Raw genomic sequence first — 25343 nt, forward strand, 5'->3', positions numbered from 1 at the left:
ACTTCAAACATCTCGAAATAGCACTATGTCATGATGCAATACCACTGAACTTCCCCCAAAGTTTTAGGATCAGATCACATTCTGTGACTTCCTTGTAACATAACAGTCCTTGTATCTGCATTTCCAAGAGTTTTCCCACATTTGTAACTGGCATGTTTGGCGTGTTAGAGCAGTTTTAGGTGTTTAGTTTTGAAGGCACGTGATCTCATTCTGTTTTAGAAAGCCCAGGTTATATACTCAAATGCCTAATACAAAAATTGCCTTTTGTTCTTGCCAGGGTTTTGATAAGTCTGAAGCAAACTGCTCTGGCAGGGTGAAATGCCAAACTTCTGTTATTGTCAAGTCACTTGACACTCACACTTTCTCATTTTCCATACCATTTGAAAAGAAACACAGAATATTTATCATATGTAATAGATTTATTTTTACCTTTAGTTACATACAAAGACAGAAACATTAAACAAACATTTTAAAACACCAATGACATTTTAAGTTTGTAAAAATAGACATTATGTGCACTCTCACTTCCAAAAGGATTTTCATATTTGTGTGCTTTATTAGTGGGAAAATATTAATACTATACATAGCCTCCATGACACCTGAAGAGCAGAATTATGTTTTGTGCCCAAAAATATTTCAGGAACTAACCTTGGAAAGGGTGCAACACTTTTTTGTCTGCTTATGATATACAAATGTAAATAATAAAGTCAGTGACACACTCATTTTTAAAACTTTTAAATTCTGAAATAATACTTTAAGATATTTTGAAAAGTCTTTGAATATGTGGATGTTATATTTCAGTCTTTGGGACTTGTGAATTTTTAAAATAAATTTAAAGTATGGACAGCTTCTTATTTTGATTTCATATTTTACTTACATTTTAAGTTTCTTATATTGTAGAATGGGAAAAGTATATGAAGTTATTTTTTGTTAGTCTTGTAGACTTGATACAAAATTTTGTAGATTATTCTACTTTAAGTTGGGTTCAAAATACCCCAATAAATAATTTCTGACTTGTGTTGGTATTATCTGTAAACGCTAAGGTTTGGTTTGCCAGTTAGGTGTGTTTATGTAGCTGGCAGCTACCTGAAAGCAGTGTAGCCCTTGACAAATTCCAGGAATTGATGACAAAAATGTATTCTTTCAGCCTTTTTTTTTTCCTTAGGACTTCACTAGTTTTTTTGTAAGAGATCTTTCCTTTGTATATTTTAATTAACAATTGTTTTTAAAGTTGTCCAAGCTTTAATTTTCCAGCAACAAAGATGTTATGATGATGTTTCCCCTTTTTTTCTATTATGGAAATTAAAAGATGGAGATGCAAAAATCCAGTGTAATTTTCTGCAGAAACGTTCTAAAATTTACTTTCAAACTCAATTTGCAGTGAGTCTCTATTAGAGTGTGGTTTTTTTTTCCAGAAAACAATGTATGTGTGTTCATGCCTCAGAACAATTTTTTTGCTAAGTTATGTGAAAGATGATGCCATTGCAAATCATTAAGACAACATAGAATTTTTGTTTTGCTTCATGCTAACCAGTCTTTATTATACTAGCCATTTTATTATGTGACTTGACATTTATTCTTTATCACAGTTGCTGAATCAGAAAATTAAGGCACTATAACCCCAAATTCAAAGCAAAGTAAGCAAAATCTATCTGGGGTGCACATTAATGCTGGTTGAATAATAGACATGAAGCAGACATGAACAACTGCTTGTTTTGTACTATCCATGTAAAATAGCTGCTTTTTTAATGACCTGTCAAGCCTCTACATTTGCAGACTCTAAGACTTTGATGGTGTTGGTGTTTGCATAGATACTTAATTTATGTTAGAAATAATGTCTTGTTTACAGCACTTATGTATATGTTGTAGCATTCATGTTTCACTTTTTGTATTCCAGGACAGCTGTTTTATTTTATACTTCCTTGACTTATATTGACAACTTCAAAGACAATATTTTAGCAGAATTTTTCTGGTATAATATGCTACTGCTGGCTAATAGGGGCTTCCACCTCCCCCAGAATCCCTCAAGGGAAGGTTTAAAAGATGCTACTTTGGATTTAGTCAGAAGTCCTGACACTTGTACTGCAGTTCTAAGCTGGAAATGGCTTTTTGTGTGCATGCATATAATTGTGTGTTAACCTAAGACTAGCATTTTGGGTAAACGGTGACTGTTTCATATCCCTCTGGTGGCCTCATGCGAGCTCGGGCGTGAGCTTCACAGTACAGTTGGCCCTCCACAAAGAAGTAACCTTTTTGTTTCAGGTTGAGATTGCAGTCAGAGCACACAAAGCATTCTGGGTGCCGGTATTTATCACGTGCCTTCACCACTGTTCCTCTGTATGGAAACAATGAAAAGGAAAAAAAACCGAATTAATTCATATGAATTTTAAAGTGAGAAGAAACTGAAGCAAACTGGTCAAGGGAAGGCATCCCTGCCCATGGCAGGGAGGTTGGAACTAGATGATCTCTAAGGTCCCTTCCAACTCAAACCATTCTATGACTATGCTTGTAATACAGTATGACACAAAGAATGTTCTATTTATTTTAAGATTGTTCGTCTGATGGTTTTGGAAACTACTATATTATTTAAGTTTGGATGCTGAGTTTGAGTAAGTGACATAAAATGCTGTAGAGTTGATCACATAGTTCATTAGTGCATTGGAAAATTAAGAGTTTAAAGAAACATGTTAGTTTGGTTACAAGACAGAAAGTACATCCTAACCTATGAAAATAGTGACAAAATGAGTTTCAAAACCACATTCTTTTCTTTACTGATTGTATCCTCTGAGTTCATAATTATCTGTCTTCTTTGCTGAAGTTAGAACTTTCAGGTAGAAATCTCGTATTTTTAAAGTAAGTTCACAGAGTTTTCTGGATACTCCCACTGGGTTGGGAGAAGGGTGCTTTGCACTACTAAGAAGCTTTTGAGAATTCACAGCATGAGATAACACAGCACAGATAACTGCTAGTTATGTTATGTGTGTGTTAATGGTTGACTTGTAAAATGTCCTGGGAAATCTCAATTAAAACCTTTGACAGTACATTTTCAAAACTGAAATAATCTGTATCGAAATTGTTGAAGGTATAGGTTAATAATTACAGATTTAGAAATTTCTTGAGCTAGAGATTTCTAAAACTAAAAAGAAACAACTTACAGAATCCCATTCCCACACTTGTCACACAGTGGCACTTTCTGGACACCAGGCATGGCAGTAGGTGCCTTTGTTACAGGGGCTTTCACACTCCTTGTACCCACAGGGCGCCCATCTGAAAAACAAAACAACCCAGTTTATGTATAGGCTGATATAAAAGCATCTGCTGCAGTAAGTACTTTTCCTGTAAATATACTACTGGATGTATTTAGAGGCTTTCACTTATGTCAACAAACAATGCTGTTTCACTATAGAAATTTCGTGGCCACATTCCACCTCTCTGGAATCAGGAAAAGTGTTGTGTAGCCGAGCCAAAAAGCAAGTCCAAAAGAGATCGTATATGCAGTGCTCTCCGTCTCATGGACATCATCTAATTCTCTGGTGGTAGGTCTTGAATATAGCAGGAGAGGGAGGAGGCTTTACATAGCAACATAACAAAATCAAGACCTATTGTTAGAAAGCTTCTTTTTTATATAAATCACCATACAAAAAATAGGAATGATTAGTAGCATGATATGAATACAAAATAATAACAAAATACAAGAGAATGCCAAGCAAAATCCCACAATGATATATATAGACAATTAGACATATTTATCCCTTTTCTGGTAAATATTGAGACATAAACATTAAAATTTTAAATATTTACCTCTTAGGTTAATTATGGTTTTATTTTACTCTTTATGCTTATCATAAATATAACAAACTTGCAGTTTTTAGGGATTTTATTTTAAAAATGTCTTCATTTGAAGGAAATATGATTGTAAATTATATTATCCTCTTCAATTTTTATTTAGAATGAAGACAGAATTGGTTTTAAGGGGATTTTAAGAGTTTGTTTTAATTCCTCTTTTCCTGGATGTGGAAGAGAGCGTTTTCTTTCTTGGTGTCATGAGTATAAGGAGCTTGTCCCAAAAATCCTCTCATATAAAACTTTTTATCATTCAGTTAAAGTCAACTGTACATTAATGATCTTAAAACCTGAGAAAAGATTCTGAAAAAGGTGATTAGCACCTCCATTGTATTCACAGAGGAGATAGCTAGCTATACAAGCAAGGAGGCGAAATTACAGGAGACCTGTGTGATAATTATAAGATACAGAATGATTAAAGCTTTCAGCAATGCTTATATCTCTGATATCTCTCACTTTATTCTTAGATTCCCCCTTCCCACAAACATTTTAAAACTATTTGAACAGGTAGAATATGTCGTTATTAACCACCTTCCTCGGAGACTAAATTCTGGAGCACCTTAAAGGAGCCAGATTGGCGCGGCTGACTGGGCTCCTCCTGGTTGGCATGGAGCATCTTGTACACGTCAGACTGAGTCACTGAGTTGGGAGATGGGTCACTGTAGCAAAGAGAGGAAGAGCAGATAAAGCAGTTTAACAAATATAATTTTAAAGCAATAGTTCTACCAGGCATAGAGTCTGATTCAGGAAACAAACATAAAGACTGTGTTTCAACAACTACTGAAGGACTTTCTTTCTGGTAACATTATTTTATAAAGCCTCCTTCTTATCTAATGGAAAAAAATTAAATCAGTGCAATTGTTACAAAAATAAATCTACAAAGTCATGAAAGTATTGAGAGTTCTGGCTCTACTGACATTTGGAAATAGGCCATTTAACTTCAAAATAGTTTCATTCCTGTAGTCATCTGCTGTATTATCAGGTGCTCTTTGGTAGGGTAGCCAGAAGTTCCCTTTTCACATCACCTGGCCTCAAGAATGTTGTTAAAATCACAGCTTATACCTTTATATAAGATCAGCCAAAACCTAGGCAGACAAATCTTTTGGGAAGATATGACTTCTAAGTTGGCTCGGTCACTAGATAATACAGTGATTATTTTGTTAAGAAAATTGTTATTTATTTAACTTATGGAGATGACAAAAAAGAGAGAAATAGGTATTGTATAGTAGGAAGCATTGTAAGGTGAATACTGACAAATGGAAGTTCTATTTCTTGATTTAATAAAAATGAGACATGGCTTACTTTAGTAATGACAATTTTATGCTGAAGAGATAAAGTAATTTATTGTCCAAACAATACTTGATGGTTAAATCTCAAATGACCTGCAAGATGAAGATTTTACTAAGAATACCTCATGTGATTTTAAACTGTGCTGAATGTCTTGAATTGTTCATGATAAATGACATCCTAAGTAGCTGAGAGGAAAGGTAGATGACTATATGCACTGGCAGGAATTAGACTGAATGTGCGGCATCTGTAAATTTCAAACTACTACTGGGGCTAATTAGGAAGGTCCAAATTTACTTTGATGAAGTCTATTATCTTACTGCTATACACACAAATGTCTGGTTTAAATTTCCTTTTGCAACTGACCTTCTATTGTCTGTTAAATCTTAGGTAAGTTGCCACTGGAACTAAGCAAGTAAGTCCACAAAGAATTAGACTGAGTTTTGCTTTAAATAGTTTATTTGTTTCCCAGGGTAGCATCGAAGCTCAGTAAGAGCAGCAGCAGTTGGGTAGTGACCCCCCTGTTGCTTATGTGAATTGTTTGCATCTTCATCCATCAGTAGATTTCTTTGAGCTGTCTTTAAGCTGTTGAAGAAACTACAATTTTCTTTTCTTGCCAGATGCTTTTAATGAATAAAAGTAGTTTCGTTTTTACATTTCTTGGCAATGGTTAATTAAACTCTTGAATTGTCTCCTCTTAACTAAAACATTTCTAAACATCAAACAAGTGATAATGCAATTACATACATAAGGCAAACAATAAAAAAAATGGACACAAATGTGTGAGATTACATTTCTAAATGCGTACATAGTGAAAACCAATCCCACAACAAAAGAGACATTTCAAATGTGTAGAGAGTCAGTTCTCAAACTGTCAATGTCACAGGCAGTGTGAAATCTGATTGCTTTGGGTTTAATCCATTATTTCAGAATAAAAAAGCAGCAAATTTTTCTTTTATTGTTCTCTAATTGTTCTGATTGAGGATAAATATTCAAGCACTAGAGTAACTTCACTCTGCAAAGACTTCATGAACTATAGTTTTATTTTCATCAGATAGGATGAACTTAAATACTTTTATATAAATATGGCTTTTTTGGTTAGTAGCAGCCAAATTCTTCGAGGTGTGAAAGAAGGCTCATTGGTGCCAATGATTATTGCTTATTTAAAATATTAGTAACTAGCTTTAGTTTACACCATACATATTATGAATTATTAACTTAAGTACCATTGTAAAACAGAAAAATAATTTACTATTATGCAAAAGTAAAGATAAAGCAATGTGACTGGTGAATGATCCTTTGGAAAAAATAAATAGTGCCTTAAACCTTGTATTGTATAATCATAATTGTTATCCATGTACATAAGGTTCCTACCTGACTTTTAGTCATGCAATGCATAAAATTCATAAGTCAGACATGGATTAGTAGGCCTACAGTAAATTCTGTCTCTTTTTGTGTGAGGGCTAGTTGTACTGAATGAGTAGTCCTGAATGAGAATTAAATATCTGGAACACTATAAACATCTACAAGATTTCCTAATCTTCCTAACCTGAAATGAAACAGTTGAAATAAATTTTATTTAATTATATTTTATTACTTATTAATAAGAGAAAATTATTAAATTGTTATCAGATAAGTAATTATAATAGTAGTAAACAGTTTTGATTTTTGGAGGGAATCAAAATCTTGATTTGGAGTGGCCAGCCAGCTAATAGTCCAGGTAGTATAATCAGTTTTTATTTATTAGCCACAATTCAAAGATTATTACCTATGAAATATTTATTTGTAAATTCTGAAGGACTCCTTTAATACTTTGGGTTAGAAAATAGAAATTACTAATATTTTAATGAAAATATTGTATGTTTTTAAATAACTTAGTTTCTCTCTAACCCTTTCGCCCTTTTTCATAGAAAGAGTGATATTATTAAACCTTGTGATTTTTGGCATATTTTAAATTTGTATATTCATAAATATGAAAGATACTGCTCTAATTACCTTATGACAGGTGATTCCCCCAGAGCTGTAGAAACTTGGCCTTGCAGTGTTTCCATGATATTGTCATCTGAGTACAACTGCATAGGTGTGTTAAACTGAGCATGTACAATCTTGACACCAGGAAGCTCCATTTCCAAGGGAATGTTAGGGGCCATCTTAGACACTGCTTTCAGCTCTGTGGGGCAGATAGAGCTAACCGTGCTAATTGAAGAGGGGGTACTGCGTCCACTGCCACAGTCCATCCCTGAAGGAGTGCTGCATCCACTGTGTTAATAGGCACATTACAGAAGAGTGTGCAGTGTGCATTGGATTATAGAGAATAAAGACAAAAGTACAGAAATACAGTGATGTTAACAGGTCTGAAAAGCATAAATGGAACAGACACAGAAAAGCAAAAGTAAAGTATAGAAAGCAGAGAAAAGCAAAAGTATGCGTAGTCATTGAAAAGAGTTTTCCTGCAAAAATTATCAATGCCAGTTATAAAGCAGTCCTTGAAATTCTGGTATGCGTGTGTTCTTTAAAGATAATAAAAATCCATTGATAGATTGAATAATTCAGAACATAATATCACTTTACATTTGTAATGCTAGGTTTTATCGAGAATTAATTAAGCTCCCTAAAATGCTTTGTTCTAGGTGAGTAATTCTTAACATCTATAAAACGGTAGCATGCAAAGGTTGTGTGAGTTGTCCATGCAGTGATAGAATAAACACCAGCAGCACTGAAATCCCAGGCACACCATTTCATTTCTGTACCTCACAACTATCTCAGTCCACAGCTGAAAAGACTACTATAAATTAGTGTAAAATAATGGGTGTGGCATTTTCTAGATTTCCTTGAATTCTGCAATAAGATATTTATTAATATTTTTAAATTAGTTTAATAATTAAAAAAATAATTTGTTAATAATTACAAAGAAGGAGAGATACTAAAGCATCCAGGCTTACTTTTGCTTTTCTAAATCACAGTGTTTCCAGTAAAATGTAAAGTGGTCCTTCACAAGAACAATGGGCATGTATTCAGAGAATTATTTTTTCCTACTTTTGAAGTAGACTTTATAATTAATTTATATATAAAAAATAAGATGTACATTTTTAGAAATATTAATTTTGCTTGACATTACTGAAGTGAAGTTACTGTGCAATTCAACATACCTGGAAAAATATTAGCAAAAAAATGTGGACATTAGGCCTGAAGTCTTTCTGAGTGTCACTGTTTTATACAGTTCAGTCTTCTTTCCATAGTACCTCAGAGGCTTTGTTTGTTACAGGGTATTTCTTTGCTGTTGCTATGTAACAGCACGTAACCAAGGCTTTTACACAGTCATTGGTTATTATTTATGTGATATTTGGAGCTGTGAGACAATAAATGCTTCAAATACATCCTCCAACCTTCCTATCAGAGTTGTGGTTAGTTTTTCCAAGCTGATGATTCTGTGTAAACCTGGAAGAATGCTCTATTTCCCGGTTTGATAGTACAGTACTCTGCTCAGTAGCTTCTCTCGGGTGGAGAAGACAAACCAAAATTCTGCCTTTGATTCAGAGGGGAATTTGTGCAGGACCACTTTCTTAAAATTTTAAAGGGAAATACACACTTTACTATCGAAGACAAGTCAAAAAAAAGTTTATTCTAGAAATGGTAGGCAAGCCTTAAAGCAAACTGTAATTGTGCATCATCACCTAGCATGAGCCAGCCAAAAAATCCACACAGGGCAACATACGAATTTACAGTATTTTCTTTTAGAAGGATCAGGACCACCTTTAGATCCTGCAGTAGAGTAAGTTTTGTCAGTGCCGATAGTGTTAATAAATGGAAAGCAGCAGGAAAAGACTAGGAAAACCACAACTCTTGCTATGAGCAGCCAAAGTAATGTTAAACCATGATAAATTATAGGTAAATAATAAATAAAATATAGTTATGTATTAAATGTTTTGCCAGAATAAAGTCCAAAATGTTGGCCAATGTCCAACCCATTAGTTCAAACCCCAGTCCACAATCAGGTTTTCTTTTAATCAAAGTCCTATTTAGCCTCAGCTATCTGTCCTAAAAGCGTGTTTAGCAGTGGGTATGTATTGAGCCAAACTGATGAAATAGTAGCACCCAAATGTTGTGACAACAAGGTTTCACAGATGTAACACCCTGTGTCAGAGATTCTGCAGTTTGCAAGTGCAGACCTCTCCAGTGCTGACAGACCTTGCCCAACTGCAGTTCTGAAACTTGTTGCATCGCTGTCAGGGTAGTTTTTGCAGTTTATTTTCCTCATCTGACATGCTGGAAAATGGCTGTTTACTTCAGTATTTTAATGGAAAACAGTGTGTAATTGAGGTTTCTGAATTAAGAGATTAGGCTCTTGATACATTCATTTGAATTTTCATAAATCCAGTAGGCACATGTAAAACCTTTTGGGACCTAGTGGTCCCAAAGTCTGTTTTGGTACAGTCTGTAAGCGCTACCTACAGTGAGAAGCCATGGATGTTTGCTAAGGACTGTTTTGTCCTTGGGAACCTTTTCTCCACTGTGGTGGTGTTCTACATTGATAGTTCTTGTTAGCAGGATGGGACCATCTCCTACAGTCAGGTGATTGAAAAATTTAAGACATCTCTCAAAACTGATGATCAATATGAGATTGCCCTTTGTACACTGGAATCATTTGTCATCCTGTTCTTCTGGTGTAGTTTGTCAGACTTAAATTAGTATAATTAAAATGCGGGCATTATAATTTTTCAGAATTTAAGGTAGAACACTAATTCCACTAGTGAAAACTGCTACTGCTAGCAAGGATAAAGGGTCACATTGCAATATATTGCAGCCCTCATGCCCTTATGAGCTTCCTTGTGTTTTTAGCCACACAGTTTGAATTGGCTTTTCCTCCTCTGTATTTAATAATGTAAACAATAGTGGGAAATTTCATCACCAGTTATGACAGAGGATTATTACATCAAAATGATGGATTTTCTGCATTGGAGTTTTACATGTCTGTGACATCAGTTTTCCTATTTTAGCTCAGCATTAGATTGTTTTCTGGAAAGAGATCTGCTGAAATGCAAATTTAAAATCTCTGAATGGCCTAGATTATCATCTATATACGTAGCTATCTTTTGTTTAGCAAGCTAACAAATTATATGTATTTGCATTTGGACAGAAAAAGTTCACAGTGCCAAAGATCTGTAAATATACAATATCTGGTGCTATGATGTAAACCGAATCAGGTTCATGGATACAGTTACTTCAGACTCTTATCAGTATAACTGAGATGGAAGTGTAGACCCGCTTTCTTTTGGAAATAGAAATTTGAATGCTAAGCATGAGCTCTGAGAGTCAACCATTTCATTTTTTTTGTCTGTTTGTTTTTAGTTTTGGTATTAGGTTATCTAGTACTATAAGTAAATTTCAAATTTATCTGTATGCTTTATTAATGTCAGTGGTGAGTATCCATCCATTAAAAAAAATAACACCATGCATCAAATCCAGCACAGCACTCAAAGTTTATAACCTGCTTCGGCCTGAGATTATGAAAGGTTTGGGCCGAATATTATGCTTGTGTTCGAAGTAGTTCATATCCTGTAAAGAAAAAAGGGTTAAAATAACTTTCTTTGGCCTACAAATGCTGATTTCTAGTTAAAATGAAGCTAAAAATGTTTTAAAGTTTTAACCATGAAATAGCCGTGTTTCGTTTGTTCATTCCTGGTACTCAAAATGCAAACGCTGTAGTGTTCAGGAACATTCAGAGTAAAGTGCAGTTACAAGAGAGAAGGTCAGAGGGTAGTGTTGCAGCCCAATGTAGAGTCCAAATGCTGCCTACCTGCAAACATTGCTACAACAGAGCTGAATGGATAGTTCTCTGTGTTGGAAAAAATTGTTTTACTGATCACCATTTTTTAAATTAATGAATAAACTCCTGATTCCCAGAAAAAACAGCAAGAGCTGGACTTTTAAATTGAAAATGGAACAGATAATGAAATACCACAAATGACCATGTATTATAAGTAAATATTAGTACTCACTTTTGTGATGAGTTAGGAATGAGACCCCTCAGTTGTCCATGAAGCGCGTCTTGAATATTGCCAGATGAATAGAGCCCAATTGGAGAATTATAGGAGGAGCTCACTACCTGTCTTTTGTCATCAATATTTGCTGCTGCAACAAAAGGCTGGGCCCTTCTGTTGTGAGCTGTACCAATAGGCTTGAATTCCTGTACATGATAGGCAGACAAAATACACAGAGCTACAATGCACACCAAAGCTAGTAATGAGTAAAACTGACAACACACGTATTGTTAATCTGCAATTTTTACTTTTGCAACTCTGTTATTTTTTAACTGGTGCAAGCATCCTATATTTTTCCATGAATTTTGTATATGCTACTTAAGCTATACGCATTATTTTCCTGCCTCCGGGCAAACAGAAGGCTTAGAATAAATGGGAGGAATGAATATTATAGTGACTTTTCGTATTGTTCTTGAGATTTTTCACTGTTTACATTCTGTCAGAAACATTTCATGGATAGTTAGCTTGACTGCTTCGCTTTAGTGCTAATCTCTAGATTCTGCATTTTCATCACATACTGATAGAGGGATTCCCAAAAGTATGACTTTTATTGTGTCTTGCCTAGAAAACACATGATTATTTTATTGTGTCTTGCCTAGAAAACATACTTCTTTTAACAGAAATAGTCTTGAATGTACCTCAGACTGAGAATGTTTTTCTGAACATATTTCATCTTTGAAGCAAAAATTGTGATGTTGGTATAATTTAAACATAATGTGAAATCATCATAAATAGGTAAAACCCAGACATGGAAAAATTTGAAATTATTCTTCCTATGTTTGTTTATTTCTGGAGTACTATTTTTTTTTTAATTGTTGGCCAGGATAATTTCCTTCAGTTGTGGAATCCATAAGGGATAAGATCTGGAAGTCAAATCTCTGATGACCTTTCAGATACTTAAAATCTTCTTCTGTAGTGGTTGGCCAGGAATGATAAAGGCTACCGACTGTGTGAAAATTCACTAATTTGTATTGTGCATATTTAGTACAGTCTCTTTTGAGTCCCTTTCAGCTCAGGTCCACCCCTAAGCCTCAGAAGTAGACTTCGAAAAAGTTAGCCTTGTCATCTGCTAAGAGGTTATTTTCATACTACCCTAGTGGGTGAAGAACATTAGCTGCTGCAGTCTATCCAGCTGCTGTGGCCCTGATGTCCTGCAGCACTCTTTGGAAACAGTGCTGTGAGAGCACTTGAACTTCCATGCATATGGAATAAAAAGCTTTTGTTACTAACAAATAGGTGTCTACAACGTGAATTGATATTTTCTGGACCTTGCAATGTTAAGATAGCACAGGTCATTAATACTTCAATTTCCATTGAAATCTCTGCTGGTTCTCTGGCTTTGGTTTTGAGTGTGATTGTTGTACAGCAGTTTCAGAAATATATTTAGGATCAGAATAAGGAAAAGTCATGGATATATAGAATGTGCAACCAGAAAATGCAAACAGTAAAAAGCAGTTTTATTAAATGAAAATGTTTAGCAGCATTGCACTGTAAGAGGCTACTGAAAGCAGCAATCAGATAAATGACCACAAAGATTTTACTGGCAATTCCTTCTTTCTGTCTGATAGAACTGAGTTGCAGTTAACAGAATGTATTAGTAAATGGAAATAATCTAATAGTGTTTAGGATCATGGCTACTTAATGAAAGATATTAATGTCAAAGTATTTAAAATTGATTTAAATCCGTATATGATTCAAAAGGAACAAAACCAACTGAGAACATTGTAATTTCATCCCCCTTTTTCATTTCCTATTGAGAAATGAATAGAAGATGAGGTACCATAATAGCATATTAACAATGTAACAGTTGTGAAACAAGTATTTGCAGTTAGTCAGACTTACATACTGTTTTCTTTATAGCTCATCTAATCACATAAAAGGTCAGTGACAGAACATACAGCAGCAAAAATAGTCCAGCTCTTGTGTTTACTATATCTCATTGAATCTGCAAAAAGTCCTCTTTTAGTTCAAAAGCTAAATGAGAACTGAAAGTTGTTGAAATTCCTAATCAGGAATGTTTGAGATTTACAGTACTTAATTTCTTAAATTTTTTTCCAACTGACTGATGTCCTTTTTGCAGGGTTAGCTACATTTTTGCATTGATATAGGTATCAGGAATAGAATTAATGTAGCTCCCAAAGTCTGTAGAAAGGCATCCAACACAGACCATATGATGGCATTCATTGGGGTAATTGGTGTGGCAGAACACAAATGTGTACATTTTGGAGGTATCATGTGGCTAAAACCTTGATCTTTTAAATGCTGTTAAAAAGAGGGGGTAGGTCCTCAAAACTAGCTAGGACGATTGTATTGCTTCAAAAGTTGATTTTCAGTGGTAATAGAGTATAAAGTTACTTTTTAGAAGAGTGGCTTGTATTTTTCTTATATTTTTATCTATGTGCATAGCGTGTCTCACAGGAATGTATAATGTCCTTCAGGGCCAAAAGTCTAGTCTCACTGAATAAAATGTTCAAAGGCAAAGATAGATGCAAACGAGAAAAGCTCAAATAAAAACAATTCAAGATATTGTGGTAAGGAATATAAAATAATTTTCAATCAGGTTAAAGGGATTGTAACAGAAAACATTTACAGGTCATCATGTTATTTTACATTGACAATATAGCAGAAAGGATTTTAAAAATAATTTTATAATTTGCCATTTGTGAAAGATTATATTTCTAATTATATTCATTGAGAACTGCATGTACTAAGTCACTTTTATACAGAATACAATGTGATTGTATTAGTAATTCTTCAAGTGGTCTGTTATTTCCTATTATTTATCCATCACACTATAGGTTGCTCCAGACTAACAAAGTTAATGTGGCTGGTTTTTATGTGGGAATGTGTAGCTTTCAAGAGTCACTTTCAGTCAGCCACTTATTGCTGTAAGTTGGAATTGTTGCCTCAGTTTCCTCTTCCAAGGGTTTAAAAATAGTGAGAGCTTTCATTGGGCTCTGACAATTGCCTCTGTCAGTCTCCAAATGACTCTTGGGAGATGTTCAGTGTGATACAAAAGTTTGCTACTGTATAAAGGTTCCTTGTTCCATAGCTGTAAGTAGGAACGATTTTTAGTTGTCTATCAGTTTTCACAAAACCATCTCCCAGCATCTGTAGAAAAATTTTCATCCACTGAAGATACAGTAAGTGTTCTTTGGCCAAATAGTTGGCCAAATTGCTGAAAAATTTAAAATAGGTTTTACACTCATTTTAACTATCTTTTATTAGCCTACAAACAGAAACTAGATACTTATTAAGAATATTGGTTAAGTCTTCATCTGGTTTTGCTATTTAGTTGGCTTATAATGCATTTTAAATGACTGACATCTCTTAACTTTCTTGGTGAATTTTAAAATGTCTATCTGGCAAGAGTTAAAAAGATCTGATTACATTTATAAGATCTATGACCTTTTGAGCAATTTTAATTTTTATAGAAATGGAGGAAATGTAATTCAGTGATTTTCCATTTCTGTACATCAGTCACAGAATCACAGAATCAACTAGGTTGGATTCAACCTATGACCTTGTCAACTAGACCATCGCACTAAGTGCCACGTCCAGTCTTTTCCTAAACACCTCTAGGGATGGTGACTTCACCACCTCCCTGGGCAGCTCATTCCAATGCCCAATCACGCTTTCTGTGAAGAACTTCTTCCTAATGCCCAACATAAATCTCCCCCGGTACAGCTTAAGACCGTGTCCTCTTGCCCTATTGCTGGTTGTCTGGGAAAAGAGACCGACCCCCACCCACCTACAGCCTCCTTACAGGGAGTTGTAGAGAGTGATGAGGTCTCCCCTGAACCTCCTACAGTCCAGGCTAAACAATCCCAGCTCCCTCAGCTGCTCCTCATAGGACTTGTGCTCCAGGCTCTTCACTTGTTCTTCTCTGGACATGCTCCAGCACCTCAACATCCTTCCTAAACTGAAGGGCCCAGAACTGGACACAGTACTCAATGTGTGTCTTCACTAGTGCCGAATACAGAGGCAGAATCACTTCCCTGGACCTGCTGGCCACACTGTTCCTGCTACAGGCCAGGATGCCATTGGCCTTCTTGGCAGCCTGGGCACACTGCTGGCTCATGTTCAGCCTTCTGTTGATTAGAACCCCCAGGTCCCTTTCTGCCTGGTCACTCTCCAGCCACTCTGTTCCCAGCCTGTAGTGCTGCAGGGGGTTGTCCTGGCCAAAGTGCAGGACCCGGCACTTGGCCTTGTTGAACCTCATTCCGTTGGATTCAGCCCATATATCCAGCCTGTCCAGGTCCTTCTGTAGAGCCCTCCTACCCTCCAGCAGATAGACACTCCCTCCAACTTGGTGTCATCTGGAAATTTGCTAATGTAAGACTCAATCACCTCATCCAGATCATCAGTGAAGATATTAAATGGACCGGGCCCAACACTGATCCCTGGGGGACACCACTAGTGACCGGCTGCCAACTGGATGCAGCACTGTTCACCAGCACTTTCTGGGCCTTGTCCTCCAGCCAGTTCTTAACCCAGCAGAGTGCCCCTGTCCAAGCCATGGGCTGCAGCTTTTCCAGGAGTATGTTATGGAGAAGGTGTCAAAGGCTTTGCTCTTACATGACCTAGACAGCACAGGTTGTGCAAATATTTGTCATCTGGAATTAAAGAAACTTTGTACTGTTTTCCTTACTGATATACAGTGCTGCTGGGACTCCTGTTGTGACTAAATATGTGATAAAATTTAATTTAAAATTACAGCAATTGTAGAACAAAAGGCTATATTTATTTTTTTTCCACAGGGAGGTCAGAGTGATGGATGATCTTGGATGGAAGAATTTAATCTAAAATGGAAATCATCCCAGGAATGGTATAGCATATTTGCTTGCAAGCATTTCTACTTGTCTGGTGCATACTATTTATTAAATATACTCAGTGCTCCTGATTTTTCTATGAAGGAAAGAGAGATATACTAAAACAAAAAGGCTGGTTTTAGTCTAGGAGAAACAGTTTTTCTAATTGCCAAATGGAAACTGCTTTTCAATAGTCTGCCAAGTAGCACTCAGTGAAATCTTGTGATCTATTTTAAAGTAACTGTCCTTTTTAGGAATGCAGCTTTCATGCAGAGGGATTACTCTTCTGTCATACATGCCTGCATGGTTTTCTCTATAGCTTTTTTAGTGAATTTGTTCCATTGCTATTCATTTAATATGTATCCTACTATTCCACAAAAATAGGCATTTAAAATAGTTTTGTTTCTTCATTATAGTATCTCCTGCTGCTGCTGTATCACTTAATGCAAGTTTTTAGATTGGAAAGAAGAGAGAGAAATGAAACACTGAAATGCCATGTTTGGTAGTGTCTCTGGGAAAACTTTGGATTGGTGGGAGTACTTATTGCACAGGATTTATTGACATGGAGTCTGCACTTACATTTTCTAGGATAACACAGAATAAATACTTTGACATACTTGCTTTGAACCTGGAGTTTTAGGATCAGCAGAATGTTCTTCCCTCCCCCCTCTTGGGAGAACACCAGATGTTCGTGTATGTTAAAAAGGAATGACAAATAAATAAAGGACTAGGTGTAGGCAGTAGCTAGCTAATTAGCTATTAATGGTACAGAGACTCTGAGTTGTAGTAGCTCTTCTTTTTGAGCTTGAAGAGAGAGGAGGATGACAATTGAGTGGATTTGCTTTGGTCATATACAAGGATCAAGACTTTGTTGGTCAGAAGTGGTCAATTTGCTTGTACAAGACCTGTACATGGATCTTGTACAGATTCATAAACTTCAGTTCCCTGGTATAGTATAAAAATGTATGGAAATAAAGAGATCCAGCATTAATGGATCTCTCTATTTAACCATTACATCAAATTGAATTATGTGGTCTGATGAGTTCATCGCTTAGGTACTTGGCATTTATTCCTGATTGAAGCATTTCCTCAAATGATGAAGAATCTCTAAAAGAGTTAAAGCAACTTAAACTGTATCAGAATAAAAGAACATATTTAATTTCCATAATAGAATGATGGCGATAAGTACAGTCTTAAAGAAATATGATAGTGTATTGTAGATTGTTAATGTTTTGTTTCAGTTATAGCTGAAAAATCAGAAACATTCTGTCAGATAAAATGGTGTTCACATATGTCATATTCATGGTGGTCTGTATTAGCTTAAACTGGCAGATAATGGATGAAGTTCTATTCAAAGAATTTTAATGACCACAAGGGAGATAATTTATAATGTAAAACAGCAAATGGAAATGGTTAGATAACCTCTCACAGTTCATACCTGTGGTTCAGCTTCCAAATTTATCTTGAAGGGATGTGCTCTGCCATCTTCTGAAACTTGTGGGGACCATAATTTAGTTCCTGCCCTAGAAAGAGAGAAATGCAGAATTTAAATATTTTGAATTCCTATAGGGTTGTATAGGTCCCTATGAAATATAATGCAGCTTGGAAATGTGCAGGTTTTTCTATGCTTTTTTAATGTTTTGACGTAAAAAAACTTTGATGATATGTAATCAATATATATAAAGAGTATTTACTTTTTTAAAAATTCTGTATGCTATGAACAATGGGAAGCAAATTGTTAATAGTTTCCAAATACAAAGGGAAAGGGAAAGTACTGCCTTTCTGACGTGAGCTGACCAAACTTTTTAAAATTTTACTTTTTTAATGGTTGATAGAATGAATGTTGGGTCCTCAGAATATTTTGCACAAGTAAATGAATATGATAGCAATAATCCTAAACCAGGAACTTCAATTTTTTTTTTTGTGATAACAATATCCATGCAAAGCCTGCTTTTAAATGTAGAAGTGCAATCTAAGTATGCAAAGTATGTGCAAGTGTAAATCAAAGTGGCACAGAAGATTCTTTCAGTCATGTAGGCAGGGATAACAAACACAAAAATACCAGTTACAATTCTGTTTTCACTGACAAAGTGAAATATGGCAACTAATTTTATAGTAGCATAATAGTAATGTTAAATACTAATCTAGTACTGTTTGTTATATATACACTTATCACATCTTGAAAATGGCTTCCCAAGATAGTTGTTAAATGGCATATATCAGTCTGTAACAGAACCTAGAATTAGCTGTGGGAGTTTTTAACCATAGTGTGTGCTCTAGTAATTAGACAATGATCCTTTCAAAAACAACTCCACCTTCTGTAGTTGGAAACAAATATTGTGCTCAGCTGTAATGAAGAGCTGTGCTTCCTTGAAGGCCTCAGGTCAATCAGGGCCATCCTAATTTTGGAGAGAGCTGAAAGAGTGTGCTAAATGATTCTGATTAAAGGCTGAGCAAACTCAGCTGGAGATGTGAAGCTGCAGGTTGTTTCTCTTCCTGGCTCTAGCTGAGAGAAATGAACACAAAAGTTTCTGGACTCCTGCAGTTTAGGTAGGAGAGTGTTTCTTAGTTTTGTTTTGAATGTTGATTTGAGAATCCTGTATCTGGCTTAATATGTTGTGACCAAAAGGATTTGCTTTAAACTTGTTCTTTTGTCACCCTTTACGAATGCCTGATGTGATGTTTTCCCTAACTGGGAGGATATACTAGCAACTTTGTCTGTGCTTGGGAGCAGGAGGCAATGATAAGCACCTGCAGCTGAGGAAATATTGGAGTAGAGTGGTCACTGAACAAGTGACAGCTAGATGAGGGTTTTATTATTTCCCCAAAACATGAGGAACTGCTTGCTTACTGATGGTTAACATAGGATTTATGGAGTCAGCAGAGTCATGTGGCAAGTAATCTGAGAGAAACAATTTTTTTTTGTACCTATGAAGATGAGTTCTGGGGAGTCTTGCTTGGCCTGGAGCTTGTGAGGTGGGTCTGGTTGCTTGTAATTTTAAAGACATCATGAAATTCTTCAAACTATTTTAAATAGTTACACCATATAATAATTGTAATGTATAATCAGTTGGTTGAATAGTATATTCTTTCAGAAATAAGCAGACATGTACACATACCTCTCTATTTTCAAACAAAGCTGATGTGTAGCTGCTTTAATTCTCTCCTGGGCATCATTATGTGTCATGTTCTCTGTGCCTAGACCATCAATAGCTATAATAACGTCACCAGGGCATAGGTTGGCAGCTGAAGCCTTGCTTCCAGGTGTAATCTGAAAAGACCAAAATGTAACTGCTTAATCACCAGGCATGCCTGAAAATTGATAGAGAAAATAAACTTCACCATGCTTCCCTATTTTCTGTTCGATGGGGGAGGCAGGGAGTGGGCCTGTAAACAACTATATGATTGCCTACAAAGAAAGTGAATTCTTAATTTTGCCAGACCCTCTGTAGATCTTTTGAAAGATCATCAAATAAATGTTTTATTTATCATAACTTCAAATTAGATGGAAATTATCTTTACACTTCTGCATAAGTTTCCACTCTGACTTCTGTAGTTACTCTAACTCATCTTTGAATCTTCTTTCTTAACTGCCATATATAACTTGCTTGAAAAAAAAGAGTTATATTTTCCCCTTAACACCACTAGCAGAAGAAAAGAGCCATTAAGAAATAGTGTTACTTAATGTTCACGGGTATGATGTGCCATTGGATTGAATAATATAGAAAGCAATGTTTAAGGACAAGTACAGCAGTTCACGGTTTCTGTTAGCCTGGCCTTTCTTGTTGTATTGCCAAATAATTAGAAATATGCTAATAATACTAAAATAATATTTTTCTCTTTATTCATGTCTAAGTCAGACCCTGAACTCCTTAAAGTGCTTATCTTTCAGTCCCATTGCATTTAAGTAACAGTGTCCCTGATCCTCCAGGGTGATCCATGTGGTGCAATTCATATCTTATGTAAATGTACCACCATTCGTAGAAATAGCCCTCAGCTTATCTTTCTATGCTTGCCTTTTTTTTTTAATCTACTTGATAATCTTCTACATGACTGTTAAAATAATTGAAATGCAACATAATTTTGCTTTAAAATAACTCTTGTAGAGAGGCTATGACCTTAGACATTGCTGAAGCTTGTTCTAGAATTGCAGGTCTCTATGTGCAAAAGGGGACTTCTCATACCACCACAACACTTACACATACCACATACACAACAGGTCTTAGGTCACTGAGTGGGATTTAGGTCCCTTAGTTGTGTATTGCCATTTTAGGTGACTTTTGATTATCTAGACAACAACATGAAATTGATGGATGTAGCACGTAACTCTTCTGAAATAGCAGAACAAAGGGGACAGACCGATTCATCCAAAGTAACATTAGTTGCTTATTTGTAAGTAAATGAATCCCAGTGCGAAGGACAAAAATGTCAACATAGTGTGACTTACAAGAGCAGTTCTTTTATCTGTGGCACATATTAAGTAAAAAAGCTATTGGAGAGAATTTTTCTCACTGTAGGTTCTGCTACAGCAAAAGTAAGTGTTATCTCGATTGTTAAAAGCGATTAAGGAGGACTGGAAAACATGCTGTGGAGACATTCTGTAGTTCTGGTGTTTCACAATTTTCCAGGAAATGAGGAGATTAAGCTGCCCAGTGTACCTCCAGCATATTCTGAACCCCAGCTTTGGAGAAGCTGGCAGACTTGTCTCTGAAGGTGACAGTACTATCAACATAAAAGCCAAGTAGAAACATTCTTTTTGATGAGAGTTTGCTTTGTGGGCTCTTTTTCTGCATTCCAGCACGTAAACTTATTTTTGATGTCACTGTAACAAACTGCAATGCATATGTTATTATCAAGTCAAGGCAGACTTTCCAAATGGGTATTTGTGGCCAGCTGGAAGCTTTTCCACCTTCACCCTTCAGAAGAATGGACTAATGTATTGTGGGCTTAACAAAGTGTTAAGGTGCCTGAATAATCTGTTTGAATATGAATCAAGGAAGTTGCTTATAAATTCTAAGTCTGAAATCTCCAAAATTGTCTGTTTCTCAAACTTCAACAGCTGTAAGTGTAAATGAACGGCATCGAGACCACTTAACATCACTGTAATAAGGCAGGGGATTTAGAAGAATGATCATGCTTCTCCTTTACACTGGGAATTGTTCCTGACTTTGCTTGGCATGTTGTGAAAATGTCTGCAATGACAAACTGCAGCGGAATTCCTAGTGTTCCAATGTGACTGTTGATGCTCTAATACCCAAAATGGGCAAACCCAGCCGTTCTTGGTTCCCTCTCAAGGGTAACGTAGCTTGTATAACCCTTATATAGGTTACTCAGTAGATTATGCTTTTTACATGTCACAACAAATCATCTGCCGTATCTGTGACACACTGCAGCAATGTACTGAGATAATGATCCTGCCTTATAAAGCAGCATATCTGTAGCAGCTGTGCTTCTAGTAGGACCTAACCTACTCTGTGTTCATGGTAAATCCCCTGGATTTTATAAATTGTCACAAGCTGCATATATACCATTTATATGTTTGAATGCGATTACCAATTGGTGGGAGGAAGGAGGAGAAGGGCCAGGAGTCTGTATTTCCTATTATTTGGCTGAATTGTGTCTCTTGGACCTTAACACCTTGATGGGGGTGCTGAGCATGACGTGCCCAAGCCTGCTTGCATGCAGAGCTACCTGCCCTCATATAATCTTTTCCCTCATCTGATCTTCCTGGGTTTGGCAGAAAGAGCCAGCGTTCTGCTGCTAGAATTGAGCAGGAGGAATATGGCTGGGTGTCACTCAATATGTTGAGGGGGGGAAATCTTGACTGTTGCTCATAGGGAAGTGGGACTGACAAAAGTACAGTAGCCTACATTTTATAGAAAGAGGCCGTGTTATTCATTGCAAGATTCCACCATATCATGGGTATAATATTGATGTTGTGGGTACCTCAATAATGTAAGTGTTGTTGTTTCTTAAGGGCTTATTAGTTACATATTAAGTATGTGTTGTGAACGCTTAGAATTGTGTTATGACTAGTGTTTGTTGCTTGCTCACCTGGGCAGGTGAGGTAGATTCTACTGTTGCTTTGGGAAAATTTTTGTCTTGCTCTTCAGGACATGCCTGTATGGCATGCCTGTTACTCCTGTATCTTAGGTAGCTTGGATTTGGATATGTATAAGGATATGTGTTGATCATTCAGATGTTGTCACAGATTATTTAACCACATATGGGTCAATGTCTCCTACGAAACTGAAGACAACCTCTCTGCATCTGATAATAGACTTGCAAAGCTTATCATGTTACAGAATCATAAATTTTCAGGCTTTGTGTTTTCTGAAGAGAGCTATGAATGTCTGCAGAGTGAATAAATATAAAAATGAGTTAATATGAATACTAGCATTGTGATTGGTAAAGGTCTATATTAAAATAGAACTTAAATCTAGAGTTGATAATATTTCATCATTCCCTCCAAACTTTAAAAGTCTCAGTTGTTCTTGCAATGCTTTATTCAATAGAACTTAAATTCTAGGATTGCATTCCTCTAAATGCTTAACCCAAAATGTTACATTATTCTGGTTAGAATAAACCAAAACTATTCAGTTTGATTAAGCTAAGGTTTTGATCAGTTTCAATAATGCAATTTCTTTGCATCTGTGCAAAGTTCCAAGTATTTCAATAAATGTTTCCACTATTCATAGTTCATTTGTTGTTTCTGACCATAATAGAATTTAAATATGTCTATTTTAGTCCCCTCTTGTTCTTTCTCTTTCCCAGTGATCATGGTCTGTGGTTTTTGCATTTGCTTGAAACAGTCAAAACAGCAGAACAATTTGCAGATGAGCTATTGAGGTGACATCTGTTCTTTAGACAGGTGGATAGTCTCTTATGGTGTCTGTCTCTCTTGATAAGTCCTGCTAAAAGCTTTCCTTGTTGAACAAGGACTATACCCAACCAAACATAACACCTGTCCAATTATTTTATTCAAAATGTATTTGAAAATAATTTCTATTTATTGTTTAATGGCAAATATTTTTAATTTTTTTTCTTGTCAGGACAGTTAAGCCAAACGTGAACAGGTTGCTGGTGATACCTTTTATAAAAAGAACCCTTATGCCCCAAGAAGCAAGACTTACAAATCTTATAAAATGTTCTCTATTTCTGAAGGGGTATTGTATGAATACTTATTTAGGCACTCTTTTCAATGTATGCTGTGGCAACAAAAATATTAACTTTAAACAATTCTACCATTAATATACTTGAATTTGAGCTAAGCAAACTCAACCATGTTGTTTTTTTCCTATACATAATTTCATTGTTCTACTTGAAATGTGATTTTGAACATTTCTGTAGTATGCCAGAAACCAATGGCTTTTGTCTTGTAAGGCATTTGGTAGGTATGAGTCAACTGCAAAGTAATTTATTCCTTAGAAAGTGACATTTATAGTAACATCCTTTGTTATTGCAGTTTTAAACTTCATTGTACTTAATCTAAACACAAAGAAAATACAAACCAGACACAGCTAAAATATTTTTCATTGGAGATAATGGAAACTATTTTTCTTTTAGAGGACCATAAAAGGCAATGAAGGCCTCAAAACATTCAGAGATTTTTTTTATTAATCAATGTTTTTATCTCATTTTTCTCCAAAGGCTTTGCTATGTCCTATGAGTATTTTTCATGTAACTACATTCAGTCAAGTATAATAGCATTCTGATTTACTTCTGTTCAAAATACATAAAATGTTTTATGCTTTAACTTAATCGTTTATTCCAGATTTATAAATTTTTACTAGTTAATATGTGAGAAGTTGATCCTTAAACTTTCTACAGACTATTGTTTGGAAGCATTTTTACTGCAAGGTATCACCGGTAGTATCCATCCATCTTCAAGGTTCTTGACACTTGCTCAATACCAGGCATAGTGTATATAGTGAGTCATAGTGCAGGGATTTATTTAAAAAAAAAATAAAAATAGCAATTTGGATGCTCGTGGAACACATACTTGGTGTGTCTAAGGTCCTGAAAAGCAGCAAAAATATAGGGAGAACTAATTCTGGTCTGATGTGCACTGAACACAATTTTCAAAATTATCAAAATATGTATCCTGTCTTTTGAGTAGATCCATGTCTGTAGATGCAGGGCAGCTGACAGTGTGTTGTATGCTACATTCATTGAGTAACTGGTTTCTTAAATTTGAGATATTAGTTAATATATTGAAATTCATGAAAAAAATGAAGGCTCAGATTCTTGCTCTTAACTGGGGGGGAGTGAGAGAGGCAGGTAAACTTTCATTTTCTAAATATGACAGAAAACACCAAATAACTACCTCTTTCATATTCAGGACTGGACAACTTTCTCATAATTCACTGATTTAATGTTTATGGAAGTGAAAACCTTCACATATGTAAAAACAGGTGCTGTTGCCTTTGCTGGCAATAATCAGAACTTGATTTAATTATATAAGAGTCAGATTAATTTGCAAAGCACAAACTTCCAGACATGAGGAGCTGCTGCCAAGCAGTCTTCACCTCCAGTGATCTGAAAGGCTAGTCTTGAAAAAGATAAAAGTGAGGTCTTGTCTTTACACAGCTTTGAATGCCTGGGAAATCATGCCAACCTTTTTCTACTGCCAAGGCACTTGAATTTAATTTTTGAGGCATAAGTAGAAGTGCAGTTAAAGTGTCTTAGGCGAATTACAGAAGCCTGTCACACAAAACTTGTAAAAACTGTTAGCATTTCAGCTGGCTCTCTTCAGAATTAGCAGCCACTCATTAATCTACTCACAGTTTTGTCTGAACTCCAGAAAAGGGCAAAAATCTACAGCAACTATTAAATGGAATTAATAGAAAGGAAATGGAAAGAGTACATACCCTGGTTATGATTAAGGGTTGATTAAAATCTATTCCTCCCGAGAGCCTGAATCCCCAGGGTGACGGTCCTTGGAGAATAACATTTTGTGGCATTGTGGACAGTTTTTTCTTGGCTACTCTTCTTTTTTCCTTAGGTCTGTGTGAGGAGCCGAGCTGTAGGAGGAAGGTTGCTGTCAGCAGAGCACCTGTGTACAGGGCAGCCGACCTTTTATACCTCTTAAGAAGTTTTACTCATTCCAAAGCTGTGGGCACTGCGCTTTATCCCTTCGGATGACGTCAGCCAGTCCCTCTGCTTCTCCACCCACAGAGGGGAGTATCACACTCAGACAAATAAAGTTTGAGTGCTGGAAACTTTACAACAAATACATCAGCTTTATCTGCTGTTTCAACGTCCTCCTCAGCCACACAATCAGTAAGCTTCAGGATGCAGAGTCTTTCTGGTTTCTTAAAGCTACCCTGTTGCTCATTTGATATCATGCTGATTACGTTGC

The 25343-nt window shown here is 35.9% G+C and overlaps 1 protein-coding gene across 3 annotated transcripts; it reads right to left on the reverse strand.

Moving 5' to 3' along the window:
• Positions 1–400: 400 nt before the first annotated feature.
• On the reverse strand, positions 401–25090 carry PDLIM3 (PDZ and LIM domain 3). 3 transcript variants are annotated; one of them, XM_017803885.1, is made up of 8 exons: positions 24853–25088; positions 19102–19253; positions 17421–17505; positions 10619–10686; positions 7126–7389; positions 4375–4502; positions 3156–3267; positions 401–2335 (listed from the first exon to the last, which is right to left on the reverse strand). In XM_017803885.1, exons 1-8 carry the CDS (start codon positions 24943–24945, stop codon positions 2146–2148), a joined length of 1092 nt encoding a protein of 363 aa, XP_017659374.1. In that variant the 5' UTR covers positions 24946–25088; the 3' UTR covers positions 401–2145. The 3 variants fall into 3 exon arrangements, with proteins under 3 accessions (XP_017659374.1, XP_017659393.1, XP_017659383.1); XM_017803904.1 differs by lacking the exons at positions 7126–7389; positions 10619–10686 and adding an exon at positions 11130–11317 and having other exon boundaries at positions 24853–25090; XM_017803894.1 differs by lacking the exon at positions 7126–7389 and having other exon boundaries at positions 24853–25087.
• Positions 25091–25343: the final 253 nt, after the last annotated feature.

This window comes from Lepidothrix coronata, unplaced genomic scaffold (genome assembly GCF_001604755.1).
Source record: "Lepidothrix coronata isolate B3197 unplaced genomic scaffold, Lepidothrix_coronata-1.0 Scaffold0, whole genome shotgun sequence".
Taxonomy (NCBI): domain Eukaryota; kingdom Metazoa; phylum Chordata; class Aves; order Passeriformes; family Pipridae; genus Lepidothrix; species Lepidothrix coronata.

What these genes read in the sequence shown, in the direction of transcription:
- PDLIM3 (XM_017803885.1), bottom strand. Translation starts at nt 24,945, where the DNA reads ATGCCACAAAATGTTATTCTCCAAGGACCGTCACCCTGGGGATTCAGG. An exon ending in AACCCTTAATCATAACCAGG is followed by an intron (nt 19,254 to 24,852) that starts GTATGTACTCTT and finishes TGGTCTTTTCAG; the next exon opens with ATTACACCTGGAAGCAAGGC. An exon ending in CTTTGTTTGAAAATAGAGAG is followed by an intron (nt 17,506 to 19,101) that starts GTATGTGTACAT and finishes CTCTCTTTCTAG; the next exon opens with GGCAGGAACTAAATTATGGT.